The following is a 23,266-nucleotide window of genomic DNA, read 5'->3' as shown; positions in this document are numbered from 1 at the left end:
ACGACATACTCCACCTCTGGCCCTTCACTTTGCTCTTGTCTGTCTCCCTGCTAGGCTGTCAGACCTGAGCAGGCAGCCAGAGAGGTTTCCAGAGGCCTGAAGCCCTCACGGAGGGCATTCTGGGCATGGTAGTATTCTCCTGGAAGGCATTTTCTGAGGCTGTGGTGGGGGTGACAGCGGTGGCGGTCTCTGCTTCCTAGAGCACCTCCATGCCGGATGCTCGGGGCTTGGTCTGGTGCTCAGGCATGCACTGCCCCTACCTGCCTGCCCCTTCCTGCCTGCCCCTTCCAGCCACTCCCAGGACCTCTCCTTTAACTCCCCAAAACAGGCTGGGAATAGCTCCCTTCCTATGAAGACAGGAACCTTCACCTATGCTGTTTCCTCTGCCTGGAACGCTCTTCTCCACCCTCCTCCTTGACTGATTTCCCCAGAGTTGGGCTAGGTCCCCTTCTCCAGGAAGCCACCCTGGGCTCCGCCTCCTCAGGGGCTCCATCTCAGTGTGGACATACCCTATCAGAGAGGTAAGATAGCCTGGAAGTTAAGAGCCTGGGGTTTAAAACCCAGCTAAGCCACATCCTAGCTGTGTGACTTTGAGCAAGTTACTAACTGCTCTGTGCCTCAGTAACCTTTCCTATCAAATGGGAATAGTAATGACAGAATTTGCTACATAAGGTTGCTGAAAGGAACCAAGGAGTTAATACGTGGAAAGCACTTAGTAAGTGCTCCGTGAATGTTTGCTATGATTCTTATCTTCATGTTTAACCACTGTTTTCTTGAATGACTCTCCTCTTGGCCTGTGAGGCAGGAGCTGTGTCTGTCTTGCTCACGAGAGCCCCCCCAGAGGTGATTATTCATAACTGTTGAATTAACGGATGGCCATATTCCAATAGTTTGTCACCGTGATTAGGCAAATGACTTTTCTGAGCTGAAGACCTAGCTGCCCAGACTCTATTTTCAATGAGAGACAGAGAGAGAGAGAGAGAGAGAGAGAGAGAGAGAGAGAGAGAGAGAATATTCCACAGGGCTCTTTCCTGAGCGAGGGCTGTGGAGAGGCAGCAAAGGCCCCGTCCGTAGCCTCACAGCCCCGGAAACAGGACCTAACTTCTCTCTGCCTCAGCTTCCTCCTGTCCACATAACCCGAATAAATCTGGGTCATCCTGTGCCCCCTTCTGGCCGGTCTCTGCCTAGTGTTCCAGTCAAAAGGAACACAAATTTAACTCAAAAAGCTTGAAAAGAGCCCATTCTATATTTATGGAAAAGGCAGGAGGAGGGGAGATTTTGTGCCTGAAAACCCAAGCTTCCTGACGCTTAGATGCCTTCCTCCCGGGGTTCGGTTTCACCTGGTGGCTGCTCCTCGTAACTTTTTCTCTGCTTCTTTCCAAACTCTAGCCCACCTTCCCCAACATGGCTGAAGTGCCAGCTACCTGGAGGGTGAGTTAGAAGCAGGGACAGACTTCGGGCATGTGTGACCCCGTGGCCCTGCAAACTTCTTGTCCCATAGAGAGGTATGGCTGGATGAGGGCCAGAACGGGGCCCCCGAAGTGCAGCGCCCCAGCCGGAGGCCCCTGTTTCCCAGGTGTATGGGTCTAAAGGACTGTAGTGCACCCTTACCTGTCCCTGCCTTCTGGGCCTCCTCTACTCCTTTAATCATCTCGGTTGCTCAGTCATCTGGGTCACTGATCTCTGAACCCTGGCCAGGGTCCCCAGGGCCTGTGCCAAGGGTGGTGAATGCTTCTCTCCAACACACCCTCCGCTAGGTTCTCCTCTTGCTGCTGCCAGGCCTCTGTCACAGCTGCGGCCCGAGGGCTGCCTTATCCAGCTGCCTGACCTGGCCATGGGCTGTTGCGTTTGGATTTTTGAGGGGCAGGATCATGTTGAATGGGAGCCTGTGATGCACTCACAGGGAGCGACGCTCCCCTGGCATCAGGCTCAGATGCAACGTGAGAGGTGCGCTCTGGCCCTGGGCTGGAGTAAGCAACAAGTGCCTCGGCTGACCCCGTGACACCAGCCTCACCACCGGGATGCACGGAGGATCCCTAAGGACTTATGATGACTTTGCTTCTCTGCCGCTGGTCTCCTCATTCACTCAGCCCTGACCGGCCCTCTGTGGCATTATTTCTAAAGCCCAGCCCTGCCAAGGTCCCCCGCTGAGCACAGAGCTTTTGTGGGTCCCTGCAGCCCACAAGGGGAAGTCCAGGGTCTCCCTATATTGCCCAGGCTGGTCTTGAACTTCTGGGGTCAAGTGATCCTCCCGCCTCAGCCTCTTAAAGTGCTGGGATTGCAGTTGTGAGTTGCCACCCCTGGCCTCTTTTGAGTCGTTCTATTTATTTTCCATATTTTTTGAGGCCACAACAGTAGCACCTTTGTCCATAGTCTTCCCTGTCCCACTCATTCCATAATCACCATTGCCAGCCCCACAAGCAGCCTCTGCCTCTTGTCAGGCCTTCGGCTGAGGCTGGTACCATCACTTCTCTGTTTAGTGTCCACAGCAACTCTGCGAGGCGGGGACTATTGCTTCCCATTTTCTAGATGAAAAAAACTGAGGTTCAGAAACTGAAAGAGGTTTGTTCAACATCACACTGCAGTGGTGACTCATGAATTCAATCAGCAAGTATTTATGATGTCCAAAGCCCAAGGTGAGGGGCCAGGCCGGTACCAGGCTGTGGTTCCATCATAGCACCCCTCACTGACCAACGGGGCACCCACAGCCTTGGGATTCACCTGGTCTTCTTCCTTGCTGGACAGTTTTGCTCCGGGCCTTACTGTCAGCCTCTGCTGGGACAGAGCCGCTGGTGTGATGAGTCCCTCCACCCTCGTGTCTTGGCTTCTTCCACACATGCTTCTGGGAAAGGGCTGGCCATTGGTTACTGGCATGATGGGAACATAGGTCCTGGAATCCTGATGTCACAGCTGCAGGTAGCTGTCGAGGCACATAACAGAAAAAAGCCCAGAGAGGGCAGGCTAGCAGCCAGAGACATCCAGCAAGCGCGGGAGTGGAACCCAGCCACCTGCCCCAGCCCTTTCCTTCTTGTGTCCTTCAACTTCCAAGCGGCCCCTTCTTGAGAGGAGCCTCCAACCCCCTGCCTTGACCAAGACAAAAAACCAGAGTACATTTCCTCATTTATTATAAACACAAGTTCGCAGGTAAATAGAGGGTCTAAAAAATACATTAAAATAAATAATTGGGATTCTCGAAGTTCTTAGAGCAAATAAGTTATATACAGATGGGAGAAGCAGAGCAGGCCCTTCTCACTGGGAGGGTCCCGAGGGAATGAGGGTGCAAGGACTCTGGGGAGGGAAAGCTGGAGAGGACACAGCCAGCCAGGACACCAGCCCCACGGGAGCCGTCCAGCCTCCAGGGCTGGCTGAAGCACGCGTGTTTCCAGCTGCACTGTTGCTCCTGCTTTGTAGCCTAGCAGACAGGACACTCCTCAGGACGCAGCCTCCAGATGAACATACTCCCCATGCAGTTCCTTCCAGCAGAGCTGTGGGCCCGCAGCCAGCGCTGGAGGCTGCTCTGCAGTCTAGAAGCCGAGGGCTTCCCCGGGCAGTGTGAGGACACGGAGCTGCCTTGGAGCAGGCTCCCTCACCAGGGCGAGGAGGCCAGAGCTTGTGCCAATCCTGGTAAATGGGTCCCGCTGTCTGGGAGCAAGGCCCTGGTCCAGGAAGCAGGCAGAGAGTCTACAAGCCTTGGCCACTTCTCTCCTCCTGTCTCCCCACGGGCTTCCTTCCCAATGTTCCTCCAGCTCACGGCACTATCTCTTCCTCCACCTGGAGTGTGTGGGCCGCGGCTCCCGCATTGCCTCCTGCTGTCGCTTGGCAAGGAGGCTCTTGACTGTGGAAATGTCCCTGGGAATCAAGAAGGGTCAACTTAGCATCTCAGGAGATATGGACTGTCCAAGAGCTCCCCACGAGAGTAGGGGCAATGGGGCTACAACCCTTGCCCAGATCCTGGGGTCACAGCTGCCCTGGGGTCAGAGAGCGGCCATAGACTGAAAGCAAGGTCTGCACAACCAGCACAGGCCAGCCCAGGCGTTGAAGCTTCTCTGCACATGAGGACTTTAACAGAGCTAATGTTCAACATCAAATGCTGCCAGAATGAGTGGACAGCCAAGCACATCCCTGTGGGTCTCCCGTCGTCTGCCTTCCCACTTCTTTCCACACCTTTCCGCACCTTTGCTCCTGCTCTTCCCCCCAGGCTGTGTATATTCCCCTCACCCAGATGCCACCTGCTAAAATTCTACTCATTCTTCAAGGTCCAGCTCAAGGCAGTCCAGCCCAGAAAACAGGGCACCCCGCTGCCCTTTGAACCTGGGTGGGTGGCCACATCCTGGCTCAAAGAACTCTCATCTGGGAGCCAGGAGGCTGGCTTCAGTTCCCAGCGAAGGAAACTTGGGCAACGATCTCAGCCTCTCTGATCCCCTTTCTTAGCTTGTAAAACAAAAACAGGCCTGAACTGCCCAAAGTGAGTATAAGGTTGGCCAAGCCACTAGTGTGTGCGTTTGAAAAGTCTTGTACTCATTTTTTTCATTCTCAGAAAGTTCTTAAGTTTATGTTGGGTCCTGTCCATCCCACCATCCTGCCTTTTCTCCTATTTTTCTGCCGCCCCCAAAAGGTGAGAATCCCTGAGGGGCTGAGCTGGGTCCTGGGACCTGGCCAGCTGTGAGGAGCCCTCAGTGGCAGAAGTGGGAATGGCAGACCCCTCCACAGCTCCCACAGGCACAGACCCTCGGCTACACACTTCATGTGCGTCCACTCATCTGACCTCACAGCAACCCCAGGCGGGGATGGATGGCGCAATTTCCCTGTTTCCCCTGTTCAAATCATAGGAACTAGAGGCACGGTGAAGTGGAGGGGCAAACCCAAGGTCACAAAGCTTGTTCCAGGCTGGGCTGGTGTTCAGATCAAGCAGTCCCTGCCCCAGAGGCTGCCCCTACAGCCACTCTGCTGCCCGGCAGGTGCAAGTGTCTGTTCTTGAGTTGGTTTGGTTGAACAAGCATTCATGGGCACCTCCTAGGGGCCAGGTCTGAGTCACATTGAGGCACCAGGGAGGACATGCAATCTGGGCAGCAGAGAGGGAGCAGGCTGGGCAGGTGGCCCCTCTGGACCCCAGCATGTGTGAGATGCTCCATTCTGCACAGCCTGAACCAACAACTGTGGTCCTTCCCAGTCATGAGCCTTCAAACCCTCTTCAAAGTCCACTTCCAGACCTAGTGGTAACGAAGAGCACAGTGGGTAAGAGCACAGACTCTGGGGTCAGCCAGATGCCGCTGACTGCTGTGTGACTTTGGGCAAGCGGCTTTCCCTCTCTGAGCCTCAGTTCTCTTTGCTCCCCAATGAGGACCCAGGCCTGCCTCGCATAGAAAATATAGGACATGTGCAAGGCATACAGGAGGTGATCAATCTGTGCATGTGTCCCACACCCTCACCTCAGCCTTTGGAGAAGCTCTCCTCTAGTGGCCCCTGTCTTGCCAGTCTGGAATACGTCTGCTGGGGACTTCCGGCTTGGGACTGCCCGGGCTTCAGTCCTGCATGAATAGCATTAGGGCCCAAGTGAGGGACTGCCCAGAGCCCTGAAGTGACCTGGCTGCAGGCCCAGCCCAGCCCCCACCCCATCCCCATCCCCATCCCCATCCCCACCGGCCTGCAGGAGCAGATCCATTTCCATCCCTGTGCACCTGGCATCTTTCCTTTCCCAGGTGGGGTGTGGACCGAGGAAAACTGAGCTACCACGAATGTGCTCTTAGCCCCAAAAAGAGGCAGCTTTTTTTGCCTTCCCAGAATCTGGCCACCTGTAGCCGCAGGGGAAACTGAGGCAGGGTGGAGCCTCAGCTGGAGCCCCAGAGGAGGAGTTTCTTGTAAACCATCATGGGAACTGGAGCTTGGGACTTTTTTTTTTTTTTTTTTTGAGACTGAATTTCACTCTTGTTGCCCAGGCTGGAGTGCAATGGCGCGATCTCGGCTCACTGCAACCTCCGTCTCCCGGGTTCAGCCAATTCTCCTGCCTCAGCCTCCCAAGTAGTTGGGATTACAGGCACCCACCACCATGCCCAGCAGTTTTTTTGTATTTTTAGTAGAGATGGGGTTTCACCATGTTGTCCAGGCTGGTCTCGAACTCCTCAGCTCAGGTGATCCACCCGCCTCGGCCTCCCAAAGTGCTGGGATTACAGGTCTGAGCCACCACGCCTGGCCAGAAGCTTGGGACTTTGAAGCCAGTTTGGTTTTCCCAAATTCTCCATGTGGATGAGGGAAGGAACAAAGCCTCACACCACTTTACAGATGGGAAAACTAAGGCTCAGGTAAGATAGGAGACATGGCAAAGGCTCCCCAGAAACTCTGGGGCTACCCTGGGATGGTGACATGGCTTCCCAACTCCAGATGTCATTTCTTCCCTGAGCAAGTTGCAAAGTCCCCTGAACCTCAGGTCGGAATCCAAAGCCCAGTAGGACTTGATCAGACAGACCCAGGCCCAAGGCCCGGCCCTCCTTCTGACAAGCTGTGCAGCCTGACATGTCCTGCCCCCTCTCTGGGCCTGAGTTGCCTCAGTCGTCACTGGCAGACTCTCTCCTGCCCAGGAGTGAGGACATGAATGTTCCCAGAAGCCCCCAGAGCTGGGCATCGGGAGGCCTCCAGGGGTGACTGGTTCTTGCAGGAAGGGATAGTGCCATGGACCCAAGCAGCCTGTGGGCCCCTGGGTCGCTGCTCACCCCCAACTTGCCACTTCACTCCTCTGCTAGTCTCCCAGACACCTGCTTCCCAGGGCATGCCTGGGCTTGCAGCTACCCTAAGCCCTTGCAGGCTGGGTGCCCACCTACCAGGGCCTTCGAAGGCAGAAGGTGGCACAGGAGGGGTCCCTGGCGCTGGAGCACTGACAGCGCCTTGGCAGGGAGCGGCGCCGGCGTCTTGGCGGGTTTCCCAGGCCGTAAGGAGCTGTCTGTCTGTGGGCGGGCAGCCAGCAAGGTAGTGGTGTGGGGAGGGGAGAGAGAGAGAGAGAGAGAGAGAGAGAGAGAGAGAGAGAGAGAGAGAGAGAGAATTAAATAAACCACAACCACTGGCAAGCAGGGACTGTCCACACTGCCCACTGGGACAGCCACCTATGCCAGCAGGTGCCAGTGAAAGGTGACCAGCCCCTGACCTCAAGAAGTCATACCACTGAAGTCACAGGCTCCTCCACAAGGGTCCTGGTAGCCCTTGGCAGGACCCTTCCCTTCTCTGGGCCTGGCTTGGCTCAGTCAGAACTCCCAGCATTGGGGGAAGGAAATCTGTGATTCTACCCGAAGTTGGGAATTGGGAACCTCCTAGTCTCTCTCCCCTCTCAGTCTGGCTGGTCCCCCTGTTCTCAAAGAAGGCTCTCAGCGAGCTCTAGAGGAAGGGCGGCCACTCCATCTCCCAGAAGTAAACACAGGCTCGTAGCTACGCTGCCCGCACCTGGTCCCCACTTGCCTAGAGGGGTAACAAATGCGCCTTAGAGGCTTGACTTGAAAGTGGGGTGTGTGCGTGTGTGCCTGTTCAGATGGGATTGATTTCAGATTCAGAGTCTGATCAAGTGGGCCAGGGGAAGGGCAGGGGCCGTGGCTGGCTGGACCAGCACTTTCGAGTGACAGAGCTAATTTTAGACGGTGTGGCTGGAGTCCTAGTGACTCCAGGTAGACGCAACACGCAGGGACTGGCAGGGTTCCCGCCCTAAGCAAGTGTTTGGATGCGGATTAGCTTCACACACGCTTACGTGCAGGGCTTCTCTTGCCTTTTGCAATTTGGGGAAGGGAAAAAAATCACAAACACACACAGAAACTTCAACTGAAGGTATGCAGTGGCCTGGAGGCAGTGAGGGTGCAGGCGGAACAGACAGCACTGGGCTCCTACCCGGGTGTAGCCAGTAGCACAGGGCAGGTTCTCATCTGTCGTTTGAGGGAATATCCTGCCTTATGGGGAGGATGGGGGGCTCCTGAGATGATAATGCACGTGCAGTGCTTGGCAAAGAGCCTGGCATAGTCAAGGCACGGGTGCTGTCACTAATCGTATTATTCTTGGAAGAGCATGCAGAGGCAGCATGGCAGAGACTGTGAGCTCCGGCATTCCCTGACCGAGGATGGTGCCTACCCTTACAATTACCTGTGTGATCTTGGGGAAGGCGCTTAAGCTCTCTGAGCCTCAGTACTTGAATCTGGAAAATGGGGCCAACACTTGCTTACCAGGCTGTCTTAAGAATTCTCAGGAGATAGCCCTCTTTATGACTCAGGTTGTCCTCACTCAGGAATTGAAACAATTAACTACTGATATTAGCCAACGCCCCCACCTGGAGGCCCAGGGAGAGCTGGACTGTGTCAAGCTTCCCTAGCATGCCAGTAGTTCCCACCCTGACACCCTGCCCCAGAGCTCCCCCTGCCCCCCATCCCCACAGATACTCACTCAGGAGTGTTCACCCAGATGATGTCCAAGTGGCAGAAGTAGACGCACTCCTTGTCGAGCCAGGAGCTGCAGGAGCAACGGCGAAGCCGCAGGTGGGTGCCTTGGGCATGAGGTGAGGATGCTGGCTGCTCCAGGGTGGCAGCAGCCTGGCCCTTCCCTGCATGCACAGGAGGGAGAGAGAGGCGGAGAGGTGGGTTGGGGTGCCTGGCACATCCCGGAGTGGGGGACCCACCGGGCCCCTCCTCTTGCATAATCGAGGGAGTTGGCACTCTTGCTGCTCAACAGCTCCAGGCCAGCCCAGGGAAGTTCCAGCAGCCCGTGGGGAGCCTGGGTGCCTCTGCATTTGCAGAACCGTCCCCCTGTGACCACTGCCGCCAGGCTCCCGCCCCTGTCTGCCCCCAGCTGGCTTGGGAGGCACTGCAGCCCCAGGGGGAGACACAGGTAGACAGACCCAGGAGCTGTAGGCAGCAGGTGAGGCCAGGGCAGCTCACCTTCATGCAGGGCCACGAGCAGGGCTAGCGCAACAGAGCACCAGGTGGTGGGCATGGAGACCATAGCAGCGGCGGAGCGGGCGGGCTGGCCTGGAGCAGGGAGCGCCTGTTGCCAGCGTCCTGCTGTTAAGCTGAGCAGATAGCTCATTGCCTCGGTGCCCTGGCTGCCTCTTATACCAGGCGTTGTGCCCCACCCCTTCTGGTCCAGCCCTGCCCCGCTGCACCGGTGGGCTGGGAGCCAGGGACACCGCCTCCTCCCCGGGCGCCCGGCCCGACCCAGCCTCTGCAGTGAAGGGGGGAGGGAGATGGAAGGCCCGCTTCTCCCTCTGTGCCTGGAGCACCTCTGGGAGTCCTGAGGATCCCTGGCAGTCCCCAGGGGGCCCCTCGCAGTCCAGCTGGACTTCCTCAAGTCACCCCCAGCTGCCCCGAGCCCCCTCCCTCACTCTCTCGGCGGCTGCTCCACAGGTCTTGCCCAGGGCTGTGAGTGTGGAGGAGGAGGTTCCATGAGCAAAACCCTTCTCCTCGGAGGAGACTCTGCCATCTATCCTGCCTGCCCTCTGCCAACCAGGCTGAGGATGCCCCTCTGTTGTGCGGGATGTGAAAGGCCCACGCAAGGCTGTTTGGCCTTGGGCGAGTCAGAGCCCTCTCTGGGCCTGCCTCCCTCAGTGAAGGACACAGCTCATGCCTGACTTCTGACCAGCCTGGAACTGCTTCATCCCCACCTCACCCAGGAAATGCCCCCCTCAACCTCTGCCCTATCACCCCAGGGCCTGGGGCAGGAGTTCTAGTCCCTTCCAGAAGCTGTTCAGCTATGCGGCCATGGCCAAGGGCATCCTTCCTGGGCTTGTTTCCTTGTTTGCAAACAAGGCCAAAACAAGAAGATACTTCACCTGCTTGGCTTACAGGCTCCTTTGAGACTAAGAAGGTGGTTTCAAACCCCTTTCCTGAAAGATGCTCCTGAGGACACACACACAAAGCGCCCCTTGAACAGTCTCCTGTCCCGGCCATGACAGGATGTCTCGGCTCCCACTGGTGGCTACTGTCTGCAAAAGAAGTAAGGCAGGGGACCTCTCTGGGGGCTGGCATTCCGCTCCCGCCCCTCTGCTGGCCCAGAAGCCTTGCTGAGGAGGAGAGAGTAGGGATGAACCACAGCTGTGCTGAGCAGCTCGGGGACCTGGCAGGCACCCTCTGTTACTGCCCCGGCCTGGCTCAGAGTCCACTTCCTGCCGGAGTCTTCTCAGGGACCCTGTCTCCAGGCATAGCAGGAAAGGCCCTCTCATTTCTCGGAATTCCCAGGGCTTGTGTCTCTCATGCCGGCCTGACTCATATTGCACTTATCTCCCCTGTAATCTCAAGGTCCGGAGCCCCAGAGGAGGCAGGGCCTGACACCTACCCTGCACACAGTAGGAGCCTTGCGAGGGCTTCCTGAGGGCAGGGGGGTGAAGAGACACACACCTCGCTTTCTACTTACAGAACCCAGGATGCCCAATGCTCAGGTCCTGTATTCAGCAGCTCCTTTGTCATTGGACATTTACGAAGGGGACAATAGGTGACGACCAGGAACAGGCAAGTTTGCATCTTCCTAGGGTGTGCCCAGAGCAAGCGTGCAGCTGTGAAATCCTGGAGAAACTGGCAGAACTGATGGAGAGTGACAGCAGGGTCTTCCTTCCCTGAGGCTGGGCTGGCTACTGTGAAAAAAAGAACAAATGTTTCCTGAGCACCTACTACGTGCTTGGAGCACTATCGACTCTTCCTCACCACAACCCCAGGAGGCAGCTATTATTACAGGGGAGTCAGCTGGGGACTGCCCACAAGGAGGCTCAGAGAGCAGCAGGGCCTGGCCAAGACCACCCAGTGGGCAGGTGGCTTGGTCTCTCAAGCAAAGCACAAGGGACTCCCCGTGAGGTGCTCGCTGCCCTCCCACGTCGTGCCTCTCGAAGAATTTAGAAGAATATTTCTGGAATGAGGTGAGCAATCCTCACAATCATTTCCATCAGCCTCTGAGAGAATATGAATACGGAATTAAGCAGGGTCGGGGGCTGGTTGGGGGTGGATAGAGAATTCAAACCGCTGGACCGTGAAGAGAAGAAAGAAGGAAAAGCAGGTCAGCGGGGAGACGGAGGGGTGGGCAGGAAAACAAACAGGGAGGCAGATAAAGACAGGCAGAGAGAAGGGGAGAATGAGGAAGCAGTGCATAGCCAGAAAGAAAGAACTCGGATTTGAGAAAGTAAAAGAGGGAAACCATAGGGAGAAGAGGGAAGGTTCTAAGGCGTCTAATCTTTACACAAATGCAAAATGCCTGTTCAAGACAATAGGGAACCAGAGGCTCCCAGCCGGGGAAACATAATAGAAGCATTAAATGAACCCAGAGACAGGATCCCTCCCGGGTGTGAAAGAAGGGTGACGACAAGGCAGGGGCTGCTGCCCGAGCCCTGCAGGGTCAGCACAGCGAGCTGTGAGATGGGCCCGGCTCCAGTTTCTCTCCTTCTCTGCCCTCGGCTTGAGCTGGACAACAGGGCTCCTGTGAAATGGAGAGGACTGGCCCAGGAACCTGAGCAAGCCTGGATCTTAGGGGATGAAACCATTTCTGGAACAGCGCTACCTCACTGACAAGAGTTAGTTTCCAGGTAGGGAAAATTAAGCTGAGTTAATAATAGTCAACTCCAGCTCCCCGGGTCGCTTAGCCTGGGCCTCTGTTCCTCGCCTCTGCCTCTGGTGGCTGGTCGGACTGTCTGACCCTGCCACCTATAACTGTCCTGGCTTCACTGTCCCTGTCCTTTCTAGGTGGCCTGGCTTCATGGCCCCCTGGCCCCACTGCTCTGGCCCTGGCACCTGCCTGAGTTTGTTAAGGCTGCAGGGGGAAGGGTAGGGAGCCACTGAAGGTCACCCTCTCAGAATTTGAAAAGATTTGCTTTACTCACTAAGCGATTTGTTTCCCTTATGCTTGCAGCAGCCCAATCCGAGAAACAGGGATGTGTGGGGAGGGAGGGTTGGCAGAAGAGAGCAGTTGAGTGTATTTCTGAGTAAGGCACTGGGCTAGAAACTGCCCCCTAGAAATCCCCCTGTCTCCACTCCCATTTGGTAGATGAGATAACTAAGGTGCAAGAGGAGGAGCAACTTGCTCAAGACACTGATGGGGCTGGGCATGTTCTCTTGGTTCTTAACGTGCCTCACCCTTTCCTCTACACCCGTGAAGCTCTCCCAGGGGTTCAAACTGAGCCCAGGATCCTAGGTCCCTTGGAGAAAGGCTGTCAGGAGGGACCCCACTGGCAGGAAGGCTGGGGCACTGGGATGAGGTTAGACTGTCTCTCTGTGCACCCCAAAGCTCCCTCTATAGTCCCAGCTCTAAGAGCAAATATGGTCCTGTCAAGCAGCTGTCCAGCAGCTGTGGACACTGAGCTGAACGGAGGTTGCATGGGAGTGAAGTCTAAGTGTCCTGGTGATGTCTGATACAACAGGGCTGGGCTGCAGCAGGTGCCTGGGATTGGGATTGAGGCCCTGTACCAGGAAGCTTTGTGTCAGCTCTGCTTTTCATGCTATGTGGCCTAGGGCTCCTCTCCCTGGCCTCAGGTGTCCTGCCTTCCCATTGATGGTGAGAGGTGCTTTCACCTCTGACTGCCTGTGATATTCAGGATCAAGCTGACCTGAGTTTAGAGCTCCCCAGATGGAGGCCGGCAGACTCCAGCAGTATGGCTCTTGCAGCTTGAGGCCTTCTGCTCTTTCACCCCTGCAAAACCAGTCATTTCTCCATCGACACTTGGCCTCATGGGGTTTTGGGAAGTTCTGTTTGCAGACCCAGTGGAAGGGACATGGTGTCTTTGCTGCAGGCACACACCATGCAGACGGCCTAGCAGTGCAAGCAGCTGGGAAGAGGGGCTGGCTGGGGGAGATGACAGGAGCTTGCAGGGGCTGGGAGTTGGGGAGGGTTTGGCCCTGGAGCCAGACTGGGCTGGGGTTTAGGGACTTAGGAGACTCAAACATTCCCATCACCACTTGTCCCAGATGCTGTGGGTTGGGCTGCCCCTACTCAGGCCTGGGGCCACTCAGCCTCAGGGCCTCTTTCTGGTGGGTGGTCTGGGCCTCCTGCCATCAGCCACAGCTCACCCTGAGCCAGCAGGACCAGTCACCACCCACACCACTGTCCTCAAACTGGGTCTTTGCAAGGGCAGCCTCAACCTGCGGGGCCGGCTCACTTGGTCTCCATGGCTTACCTTGGAGGACACCCTTGGTCCTCCTCCCTCCGTCTCAGCCCATTTGGAAAGATTTATGTCTCCCACATAAACCGTACTTTTAAAAGAATAATTAATGTGCCCTGTTTGTTATCAAACTAAGGGTAATCAGAGCAGGGTCAGCCAGGCCTATGGAACTGCTAGAATTTCAGCTGAAAGCAGACATGGTTCAATCAAGGCACCCTTGTTAAGAGGCCATGTAAGTCCTCCTGGACTTTTTGAAATGAGGAAACCAACTCAGGGCTCAGTATCTAGGATGAGTTACTTCTAACGGGCTAAGGGCCAGATTCCCCACTTAGCCTTTTAGGAATAGAGGGTAAATAAGCATTTATTGAGTGCTTAATATATTCTGAGCCCTGCGTTAAGTGATCTACATATATTAGCTTCGTGAACTGTCACAACATATCTCTGGGGTAGTTACTGTAATGAGTCCCTATGTTATAAATGAAGAAACGAGACTCAGAGAGGGCGACTTGCCCCATGTCAGACAGCTAGAAAGTGGCAGAGCCAAGGTTAGAAAGCAAGTCAGTGTAGCCCCAAAGCCTGGCCCTGAGCCTATGTGTCCCCAGTGTGCTTTCCTGACACCCCAACCCCTGGGGAGCCCCCCCAACCTCACAGTAACTCTTTTCTAGGGCACACTTCCCTGCTCTCAGCAGGCAGAGAGCCTTAGGCAAGAACTTTTCCCCTTATGCTTATCTGCTATGGGACCAACAGCCTATACCATGTCTATCCAATGATCCTGCCATCTATCCACCTACCCACCTATCTATCCATCCATCCATCCATCCATCCATCCATCCATCCGCCTTTCCTCCCATCCACCTTCTTTCTATCCATTGATCCATCGATCCATCCATCCATTCATTCATCCATCCATCCATCCGTATACTCACTCATCCATCCATCTTTCCTCCCATTCACCTTCTTTCTATCCATTAATCCATTGATCCATCCGTCTACCCATCCATCCATCAACCTTTCCTCTCATCCACCTTCTTTCTATCCATTGATCCATCCATTCATCCATCTATCCATCCGTCTACCCACCCATCTATCCACCTTTCCTCCCATCCGCTTTCTTTCTCTCCATCAGTCTACTTATCATCAAACCTTTTATCCATTCTTCCATTAGCATATCTACTCAACCAGCCTCCCATGCACCCATCCTCCTTCATAAGAAACAAGATTGGAGAGATTAGGAGGGTCAAGGCTTGAAGAGCTTTGAATGGCATATTACACTTGTCCTGGAAATATTATTTGGTTGCTTTCTAGAGGGGGATGTGTCTCCCAACTGATATGATGAGCTAATTGAAACATGGTCTTCTCTGGAATCCCCACCTCAGAGCCTAGTATGGGTCTGGGCCCATGATCTGTGCCAAACACTGGTGTGAAATGAAATGCAACAAGATGGCTTCATCTCATCAGACAAAGCTTTGCATAGACACCCCTTCTAAAGAGGTCTAGGCCCCTTTTCTCATCTGGTGCCATTCTTCAAAATGCTCTAACGATGAAGGCTTGAGATTATCTTTAAGGAAAAAGTCAGAGATGAAAGGGCCCTTGGTCTACACCCAGATGATGAAGCTGGGGTCTAGGGAGGACCCTGCCAGAGGTCTCCCTGCTAGGCCTGGATCCTGGAGACCCAGGATGTCTGCATGCTTTTCTCTCTGAGGCCTAGGCCCCTATGCTTGGAGGGGCTGGAACCCCAGCCTTCTCCTCTATCCCACCATCACCACCAGCCAAGACATGTAGCTGGTATTTTTTCAGAGTCACACCCACTGTGTTGCTTAGAACTGATGTTTTCCAAGGCGCACCCAGGGCCCCACCAAGGAGGCCGCCTTTCCTGGGAAGGGGTGAGCCACGAGGAGGCTGGGCCATGCAGGAGTACAGTACTTCATTCTAGAATTAAGTGTCAGCTAAAAATAAGTGCCTGGTGCCTGTATCATCAGGATAACTTGGTGCCCATGAGGCAGGCAAAGCCAGGGTTCCCACTGTGATTTTAGGCCAGCATTCCTAGGCAGGGGTGTGCCTGGGGCACCTCCTTGCCTGAAGGCCTTGGCCTTCCTGCCCAACTACTGGGAATCCTGAGCCATGAATGACCCAGATGGGCACAGCTGGGCCCTGGTGGGCAGAAAGGTGGTCAGGAGCTGAAGCCACTGTTCAGGGGAAGCTCAGGGTATGGGGGTGAGTCAGAGGCAAGCCCACCCCTGGCACCTCTGAGGGTTGGCAGATCCGGGTTCCAGCTTCAAAGCCCTGTGACTCAGGCTTGAATTCCCCCTCACCCACTATCCCATTATGGACAAATGCCTGAGACTGTGTCAGCCCAGGGGTAGTTTGGGCAGGGGTTGACCCGTCTGGGGGCCGGTTCTGTGGCTCGCTAACCATGTCACTAAGGGCACACCATGGTTTAATCTTTCTGAGTGTCAGAGGCCACATTTGTCAAGAGCATCTAAGAAGAAAAATCCCACCGGGCAGCTGCTGGGAGTGCTTCGTGGCGGAGCCAGTGTGAGAGCTGGCCTCTGCCTGGCTCAGGAGGGCACTGCCCACCCGCTTCTGCCTGCCTTCCCCACTCGCCCTGGGATGCAGAGTGCTTGTGGGCCTTGTAGTATGGACAAAGTCCTGGAAAGAAGTGGTGTGTGTGTGTGTGTGTAGGGTGTTATTCGAATGTGCCATCTTCATGCCAGGGAAGAGATCCCTATGACAGGTCCCTTCTCTGCTCTGGGTCACCAAATCCCTCCAAGGCAAGTGGCCACCCTGCTGACTTGCTCTGCCCACCCATGTTTGCTTTGGCACACCATGTAGCGCCACACCAGACGAGAAGTGTGCTGAGATTTGAGAGGCTTCCAGGCAAAGCTGCCTTCCTGCAAAAACCAGGCTTCAGCTTGAAATCTGTGGTCTGGTCCCAGCCTGGCACCAGGGTGAAGTGTCTCACCAAGTCAAAATGCCCACCCTGGCATTGGACCTGCCTGGGTGCTGACCCTCAGCTGTCTTTCCTGCCTCATCCCACTAAGGCTGATCTGGGTATCCAAGGCTTTAGTCCACCAGACCCCAGGGTGGGCCACACTCTGAATGCATAGCAGACTTCCTCACCTTATGTCTCTGGGCAAGCTGGGGCCTCCCGTCATTTTTACATTCCTACTTACTTGGTTTACTCTGCCCATTCTTCCAGGCCCATCTCAAATCTTACCTCTCCCAGGAAGCATTCCCAACTCTGTCCAAGCGTCTTCAGTGGACACATGAGCTCTGAGACTCCCAGAAGGCCTTCTTGAGCCTGGGAAGTGAGGGCATCCTGGGTCCAGGCAGGCAGCTCCCAGGCTGGGAAGAGGGGGACATGGAGTTGCAGGCTTGGGCTTGGCTTCTAGCTGGGTGGCTGCTGGCAAGCCCCTTCTCCTGTCTGAGCATCAGCTTTGTCCTCCATTAAGTGACGTGGCCCTGCTGGTGACTTGGAGACTAAAGCTTGAAGTCAGCGACAGCCCAGAAAGACTTCTTTAGAGCCTTTGCACCCACCTGGTAAGTTTAGTGCTCGGCCTGCAGAGGGCACTCCAGAGCGACAGAACCCCAGGAGCCCTTCCCTGATGCTACTCCATCTGCAACAGGAGAGCCGGGCCATCTGCTCGCCACCTCCCCATCATCCACTGAAACGAACCTGGCCTACTATGTGCTATCATAAGAATCTATGTGAATCATAAGAATTCATCACAGTTATTGTTTACTGAACCTTCCCATGTGCCAACACTCACAAAACCCACTGTATATTATATATCACCACAATTAATCATCCCAGTGGGAAGGCACTTAGTATTATTACCATTTTATAGATGAGGAGCCTGAGGAAGTGAGGAGACTCAGGAGTTGAAATGACTTGCTCAAGGTCATTTGAATCTAGATCTGCCTGCTACATGGCCTGCGTTCTTAGCCACTATCCCAGCACATATGATCCCAGAGAGAATTTTCATGGGATGCAGCTTATTATTACCTTTAGTTTCCAGATGGGTAAACTGAGGTATCTTGTCCATCTGGCAAGAAAGGAGCTGGGATCTGAACCTAGGTCAGCCTGAGCTCTTGGCCTGAGCACGCAACCTCAGTTTGGATTTTCTTGTCAGAACAAAAGAGTCCCCCAAAACAGGTCCTGGGGATCAACCTCAGGACCTGAGTCTGGGGGCAGCAGGAGTTCCTCCATCCCTCAGCCCAGTCCCAGCCTTTAGGAGCAGGATCTCTGGAAGCTTGCCAGGAGGAGCCGGCCGTTAATGCAGTGTGCTGGGTGGTGAGGTGAGCAGTGACTCAGGGTGGGAGGCCCTGAGTGGGTGGGCACACAGTGGAGACAGTACTGGCCTGGTCACACCAATCCTAGGGTTCCCTGGGAGGAGGAGGTTTGGGTGAGGCAGGGCTGAGTCACGGCAGTGAGGTCAGACAGGGAGCTGGGGTGGCCTGATGATCTTACACCTTCATCTGGGCCTGTCAAGGGTCCGTGGGCCCAGGCGGGCCTGGTGGACCCAATCTGGCAAGACAGGCACACCCTCTCCTTGGTTATCCATAGCCAGGGGGTATCTGTGAGACCAGAGGGTCCCCCTTTAGGCTTTCTAAGGCCTCTGTTGCTGGAGACCCCAAACCCTGCCAGATTGGGGAGGCAGCTGGTATAGGAGGCAGAGTGGGGAAAAAGGGACAGAATCTCACTCTGCCCCTTAGGATGTGTGCCCTGGGCAGCAATCACAGCTCCTTGAGCTTTGGCTTCATGTGAGCATCTCAGAAGCTGATGGTCTTGTCCGAGCCCTGACACATAGCTGGAGCTTAGGAGAGGCAGGCGGAGGAGGGGATGGCCATCACCAGCCAGGAGCCCACCAGAGAATGGGGGCTGTAGCAGACTGGCCTTGACCACCCTAGCTCAGTGCCACACCCCAGTGTCCTGGCCACTGACTGTGTGGCCTTGAGTGAGAGCCTTCTGATCACCAGGCCTCAGTTTCCCAATGTATCAAATAAAAACAATAGCCTCAGATTCTCAATAGGAGATAGGGGACGATGTTGCAGGGTTCCTGAGAGCTCCCACCAACCCTGTGGGCCAGATATGGTGGGGCGGGGTGTAGGGGGGGTGCGAAGAGAGCCAGAGCCATTCTTCTGGGGCTCAGAAGCAGTGGGTGAGCCCCTGCCATGCCACTTGGAAGTTATGCCTAGGAGCCTTGGGAGTCAACCGCTTGCCCCCCACCCAGCACTCCCCAAGGCTGATCCAGAGAGGCTGAGGGTGTCCAAGGTCACACAACAGCCAGCTGATGTCCACCACCTAAGGGGAGGGGGCCTTTATCTCCCCAGATAAGAGGCCCTGAATGGGCTGGGAAGGCCTGGTGGCCTCAGATTTGGATGGAACCTGGGGGTGGGGAGGAGAGGGCCAGAGCCTGGCTGACCCAGGCTAACCATAAAGCAACTGCTTCTCCTGGTACCTCCTCAGCCTGAGTCAGCCAGGACCTGCGGATGCTTCTGAGTTCATCGCCTGCCACCCAGCCTTGGAACCCAGGCCTCAGGCACAAGGGAGGTCTGTAATAATGACCCAGCGAGAACGACAGCTGTGTGGGGAGCTGTGCCCACATGCCAAGCACTCTTCCTGCCTTCATTTATCTGGTCCTACAAACAGCCCTAGGAAGAGGGCAGGGCAGAGCCTGGGAGTGAGCTTCAGAGAGGCTGCATAAGCTGCCCAAGGTCACACAGCCAGGGGTAAAGAAGAAGGGTCTTCAGTTCCAAGACTGTGCCTTCTGCCATTATGCAGCAAACACGCCAAGCCCACTCTGTGTCAGGCCCAGGGCTGGGGCTGTGGATCTCTGACCCAGCTGGGATTTGGGGAAAGGTACCCCAAAGGCATCACTATTTGCCTGGGACAGGGAGCTGGGAGTGTGGAGGGCCTTTCCGTGCTTGGCTCTTTGTTGGCCAAAAGGGAGGGACAAATATGGACCTGCAGGACCCCAGAGGAATGAGGGGTGCCTCTGCCTGGAGACTCGGGAGGGCATTCTAGCCAAACAGACTTTCAGCGAGGCTATGGAGGTGGAGCGAGCATTCCTGGTAAAGGGATGGCCCAGGCAAAGGCCTGTAGGCCTGAAAGCGCATGGGATACCCTAGGATAGGGAGTGAACAGCTTGAGGGATTCCGTGGTAAGAGAGGAGGTTGAGGCCAGACCACAGGGATCTTGAATACCAAGCAGAGGAGCTGACCTTTTCCTGGGTTCAAAGTGGAGTCGGAGGAAAAGGTGAGGGTGGGGGCAGTGGCCTTGCGTCTGTGCTGTTGAGGCCCAGGCCAGGTAGTCCCAAGCCAGTGGGTGTGGGGTGGTTCCTTTGGACTCCCAGAAGGGCCCCAGGTGGGTGACACCACAGCCCAGTCTATCTTGGCATCTGAGAACAAGGCCCTCTGCTGGTTGCCTCATTCCTGCAAACCCAGGGTCAGAGGGCCTCTGATGAGCCCAGCACCCCACAGCTCCAAAGAACTCCACGGTCTCCGAAACCAGGCTGCAAGGGCGAAAGAGGTAAGGCTGGCAGAGACATCCTGGGCAGGGCCCCTCCCACTGCCTCATTTTCCAGCTCTGACAAGTGCATACCTGTGGGAGACAGGCAGCTCGGAAGTCGCCTGGCTGCCCTAAGGAGGCCCAGCTCAGTATGGCCCTGCCTGGCGGGGCTTAGCTCGCCCCTCTCCATACTTTGGTATATAGACCAAATACTCATATACTTTGCTGTATCACCGGAGGGTGCTGGGGACGCAGGTTTGTTGAACCCTTTCCCTCTTCCTTCCACCAGACAGTAATACTTGGATCCTCACTTGTAATTTCCTCAACAACCCCTGGGGGGCCCCCTTCTGCGGCACCCACTTGATGGGTAAGAGAATGGAGGCTTAGAGAGGGACGCATCCGGGAGCCCCATGGACCAGCCTCAACCACCAAAGGGCAGGGAGCCTGGAAGCCTGTGGTCCACACGCTGCGCAGCTCACTTGAGGGGACACATGTAGGTTCTGAAACCTTACAGCCCGGGTTCAAATCCTTGCTCTGCAGCTCACTAGCACCTCACCTCAAGCAAGTCAGTGTCCGTGTCTCATTCCCTGCCTGGAACCTCCTCGTACCTCAGTTTCCCCATCTAAAATGGTGATGCTAATAGCACCTTCCTCGGGGTAGGTGTGCGACTTAGGTGAGATAACTCATACCAAGTCCTTACAGCCGTGCCTGGCAAATGCCCCCTCAGCAGATGGAGAAAATGAAGCTGAAAGAGAAGAGGGGCCCCTCGGCAGGGATTCGTCCCCCGCCACGGGCCCCGCAGCTGGGCGGTTTTCCCAAGCTGCCTCTCCCTCTCGGGCCTGTTTTGGGAAATCCTCGGGCTGGGGGCCGAGCGCTAGCGGCCGTGGCGGACCTGCAGGCTGCGGCGCTCGGCCCGCCCTCGCCTCCCGACCAATTTTGGGCAAAGCGGCGGCGGCGGCGCGCTACGTGCCGGCCATGAGTCAGCGCGCAGGAATGCGCAGGACGCTTTGTTCCCCGCGCGGCGGACGAACGTGCTGGGACCGGGGCGCGGCGGCCCCTGACATCACGGCGCGGGCAGCACGGCCACGTGCGCCCACAACCCCCCCTCTGAACCGCAGGGCCCCCCGCGCCTCGCCTCCCCCTGGAGCCCGGACCCCTCCGGGGGCCCTGAAGGCCCAGCCCGGACTCCAGCGGTCCCCGGGAGCACCGGCACCCTCCCTAAGCCTCGGGCGGGGGGTCTGGTCTGAGTGGTCCTGGCCGCCCAAGCCACTGGGTGGCTCGCAGAGAATCAGCAACTGCGGGGAGGGCTGCCCAGGAGGAGGAGGGGAGCTGCTCCCGAAAGACTAGTGGGAGGCACGGAGACCTCGAGCGGCCACAGCAAGACCAGAGCAAGACCTGCCGCTGCCCTGGGGAGGCCGTGTGGGGCCCATCGCCCCTTCTCCATATGGAAACTGGTGTGGGAAGGAAGCGGGGGCTGGGTCCCCCAAGTCTTGCCCCTAGCTTGCGGGGTGTTTCCCTGAAGCCACTCTCCTCTCTGGGCCTGAGCCTGTCCAGTGGAAGATGGGATGACCCTGGCTGTCTTGTTCTTCCCCAGAGTCCTGGGCTGGGTAATGATGTCTCAAGCCCAGAAGTGCTTTGGAAAGGAGTGTAACCACCTTGAGAAGTCTTGGCAAACTCCAGATGGCCACGTGGAGGGTCTTTTGCAGGTGCCAGGCTATGTCTGGATCTGACCGGTGACCCTGAGTGCTGGGCATTGCTGCTGTGGAAATGCAGGTGCAAAGGGGGTGACATCATCTGCCCCCAGCCACGCGAGGACTGGCAGGGCAGTTAGAGCCCCAGGGCAGTTTGACTGGGCACCCCTTCTCCTGGATGGGTGAAGACCCTCCTCCTGGGGAATGGCAGGGTGGCTCCCACAGCTGCTGGACGCTGCCAACCGTCAGCCCTGGCAGAGGGAGCGGGGAGTCTTGAGGCTCCACTGCGGGCTGCTCTGAGAGGTGCGGAAGATGCTGGAGTCAGGGTCCCTCCTGTCCTGTGTGGTCTTGGGCATCACTTGCCTTTTGGGTACTCCTGTGACTGTTCTGTCTTCACACGAGGAATTCCATTTTAGCTTCTCCATCCCTGGTGGGGGGCAGCAACTAAATGGCCAAGTCTGTGCTTAGAACCTGCAGGGGCTGGCACCGGCAGCTGGGCTGTTGGGAGGTTCCTCTGAATAGGATTTTTTTTTTTTTTTTTTTTTCAGAGACTGGGTCTCACTCTGTCACCCAGGTTGCTGAAGTGCAGTGGCGCGATCATGAATCATTGCAGCCTCTAACTCTTGGGCTCGAGCGATTGGATGGGATTTTTTAATGCTCTCTTCCTTCCCCCTCATCTGCAAGATCCCTAACACCAGGGCATAGCAGCCCACAGTTCTGCCCAGCAAACAGGACTGGAGCATGGGGGTCCCAGCTGGCCAGGAGGCCCTTTGTAGGAAGCCACCTTTGTCAGCCCTGGCCTCAGGGACTCTGCAATTGAGCAGGTCCTCACTGGGGTCCTTGCCAGCCCCTGGGACTCAGTGTATTCTGGAACTCTGGCTTCTGTCCCTCTTAGTTCATATGTTCTATATGGGGGACATGGATGTCCTCGAAAGAGGATGACCTCTCTTTACACCAGGGCCTCTCTTGCGTGGCCTTGTTCATACCTTCGTGTCTGTCCTCTCTTGGTACCCTGACATGGTCTCTACCTAGCCACTGGCAGAAGAGGCTGAAGCCCCCCCTCTCCCCCGTCCCCCCACCACTGGCTCTGCCTGACTCCTCCCTGTGTGGTGATCTTACCCACAGATGGCATGACTGCGCCTTGGGCAAGGTTAATGCTGTAGGGGATAAGGAGGTTGCTCTCCTGCCTGGGGCCAAAGGTCCCTGTATTTGGGAGGGTGCCTTTCATTCTGCCAGCAATACCAAGGCCTCACTTGCAAACCTCTCTGCCAGGGTGTGAAATGTGCACGGAGGCAGAGACCTCACAACACAGTGGTTAGCTGCCGGGCTCTGAAGTCAGCCAGCTCTGGGACAACACTTCTCTGCACCTCAGATTCTGCATCCATAAGTGGGGGACCAGCTCCCCTTTGGGAGCATCCAGGGAGTCAGTAGATGCAAACGTCTTAGAACAGTGTTGAGTCAGTGTGAGTCCCCCCAAGCCTGCGCCTGGAGGGTTACAGGGACTTCACATTGTCTTCACTGTCTCTCTTGACTGGAGTCAGTGACACCAGTCCTCCTCCTGTAGATCTCTGTGGTCATAGATTCTTCTGATTTCCCAGCAAGGAAGACTGCTCAGTGTGGTCCCTTACAGCTCACACTGTAGCTTAGAGAGAGGCAGAACCCCACCACATAGCATGGCTGGGGAGGTAGAACCTGGCCTCTGCCTCTGGTGCAGAATGGTCTCTGAGCCCTTTTGACCTCGAAGTCTCAGAGACTCTGAGGACACAGGGTGACAGGAGAGACTGGAGCAAGCAAGTATCTGCACGTGCCCCACCCCCCGCAACTACACAATTCCTGGCACTCACGGGCCCTGCCTTGGCCTGGCACGCCTGCTTGGGTTTCTGCCCGTGTGGTTTCCCCTTGGCCTTTCTATCACGTCCGCTGGCAGAGCATCCGCAGCTGTCTGCATTCCTGCGCCATGAGGACGGC

The 23,266-nt window shown here is 56.1% G+C and overlaps 1 protein-coding gene across 1 annotated transcript; it reads right to left on the bottom strand.

Annotated features, from left to right (window-relative positions):
• Nucleotides 1–3,114: 3,114 nt before the first annotated feature.
• Nucleotides 3,115–9,046, bottom strand: LOC105494832 (endothelin 2). The gene is made up of 5 exons (XM_011763705.2): nucleotides 8,901–9,046; nucleotides 8,410–8,566; nucleotides 6,816–6,938; nucleotides 5,430–5,528; nucleotides 3,115–3,849 (listed from the first exon to the last, which is right to left on the bottom strand). The coding sequence occupies exons 1-5, from the start codon at nucleotides 8,962–8,964 to the stop codon at nucleotides 3,756–3,758; spliced, it is 537 nt and encodes a 178-aa protein (XP_011762007.1). The 5' UTR covers nucleotides 8,965–9,046; the 3' UTR covers nucleotides 3,115–3,755.
• Between the last annotated feature and the right edge of the window lie 14,220 nt (nucleotides 9,047–23,266).

This window comes from Macaca nemestrina, chromosome 1 (genome assembly GCF_043159975.1).
Source record: "Macaca nemestrina isolate mMacNem1 chromosome 1, mMacNem.hap1, whole genome shotgun sequence".
In the NCBI taxonomy this organism is placed as follows: domain Eukaryota; kingdom Metazoa; phylum Chordata; class Mammalia; order Primates; family Cercopithecidae; genus Macaca; species Macaca nemestrina.
Note: the sequence above shows the minus strand (reverse complement) of the source record. Positions and strands in the feature narration are given on the sequence as shown.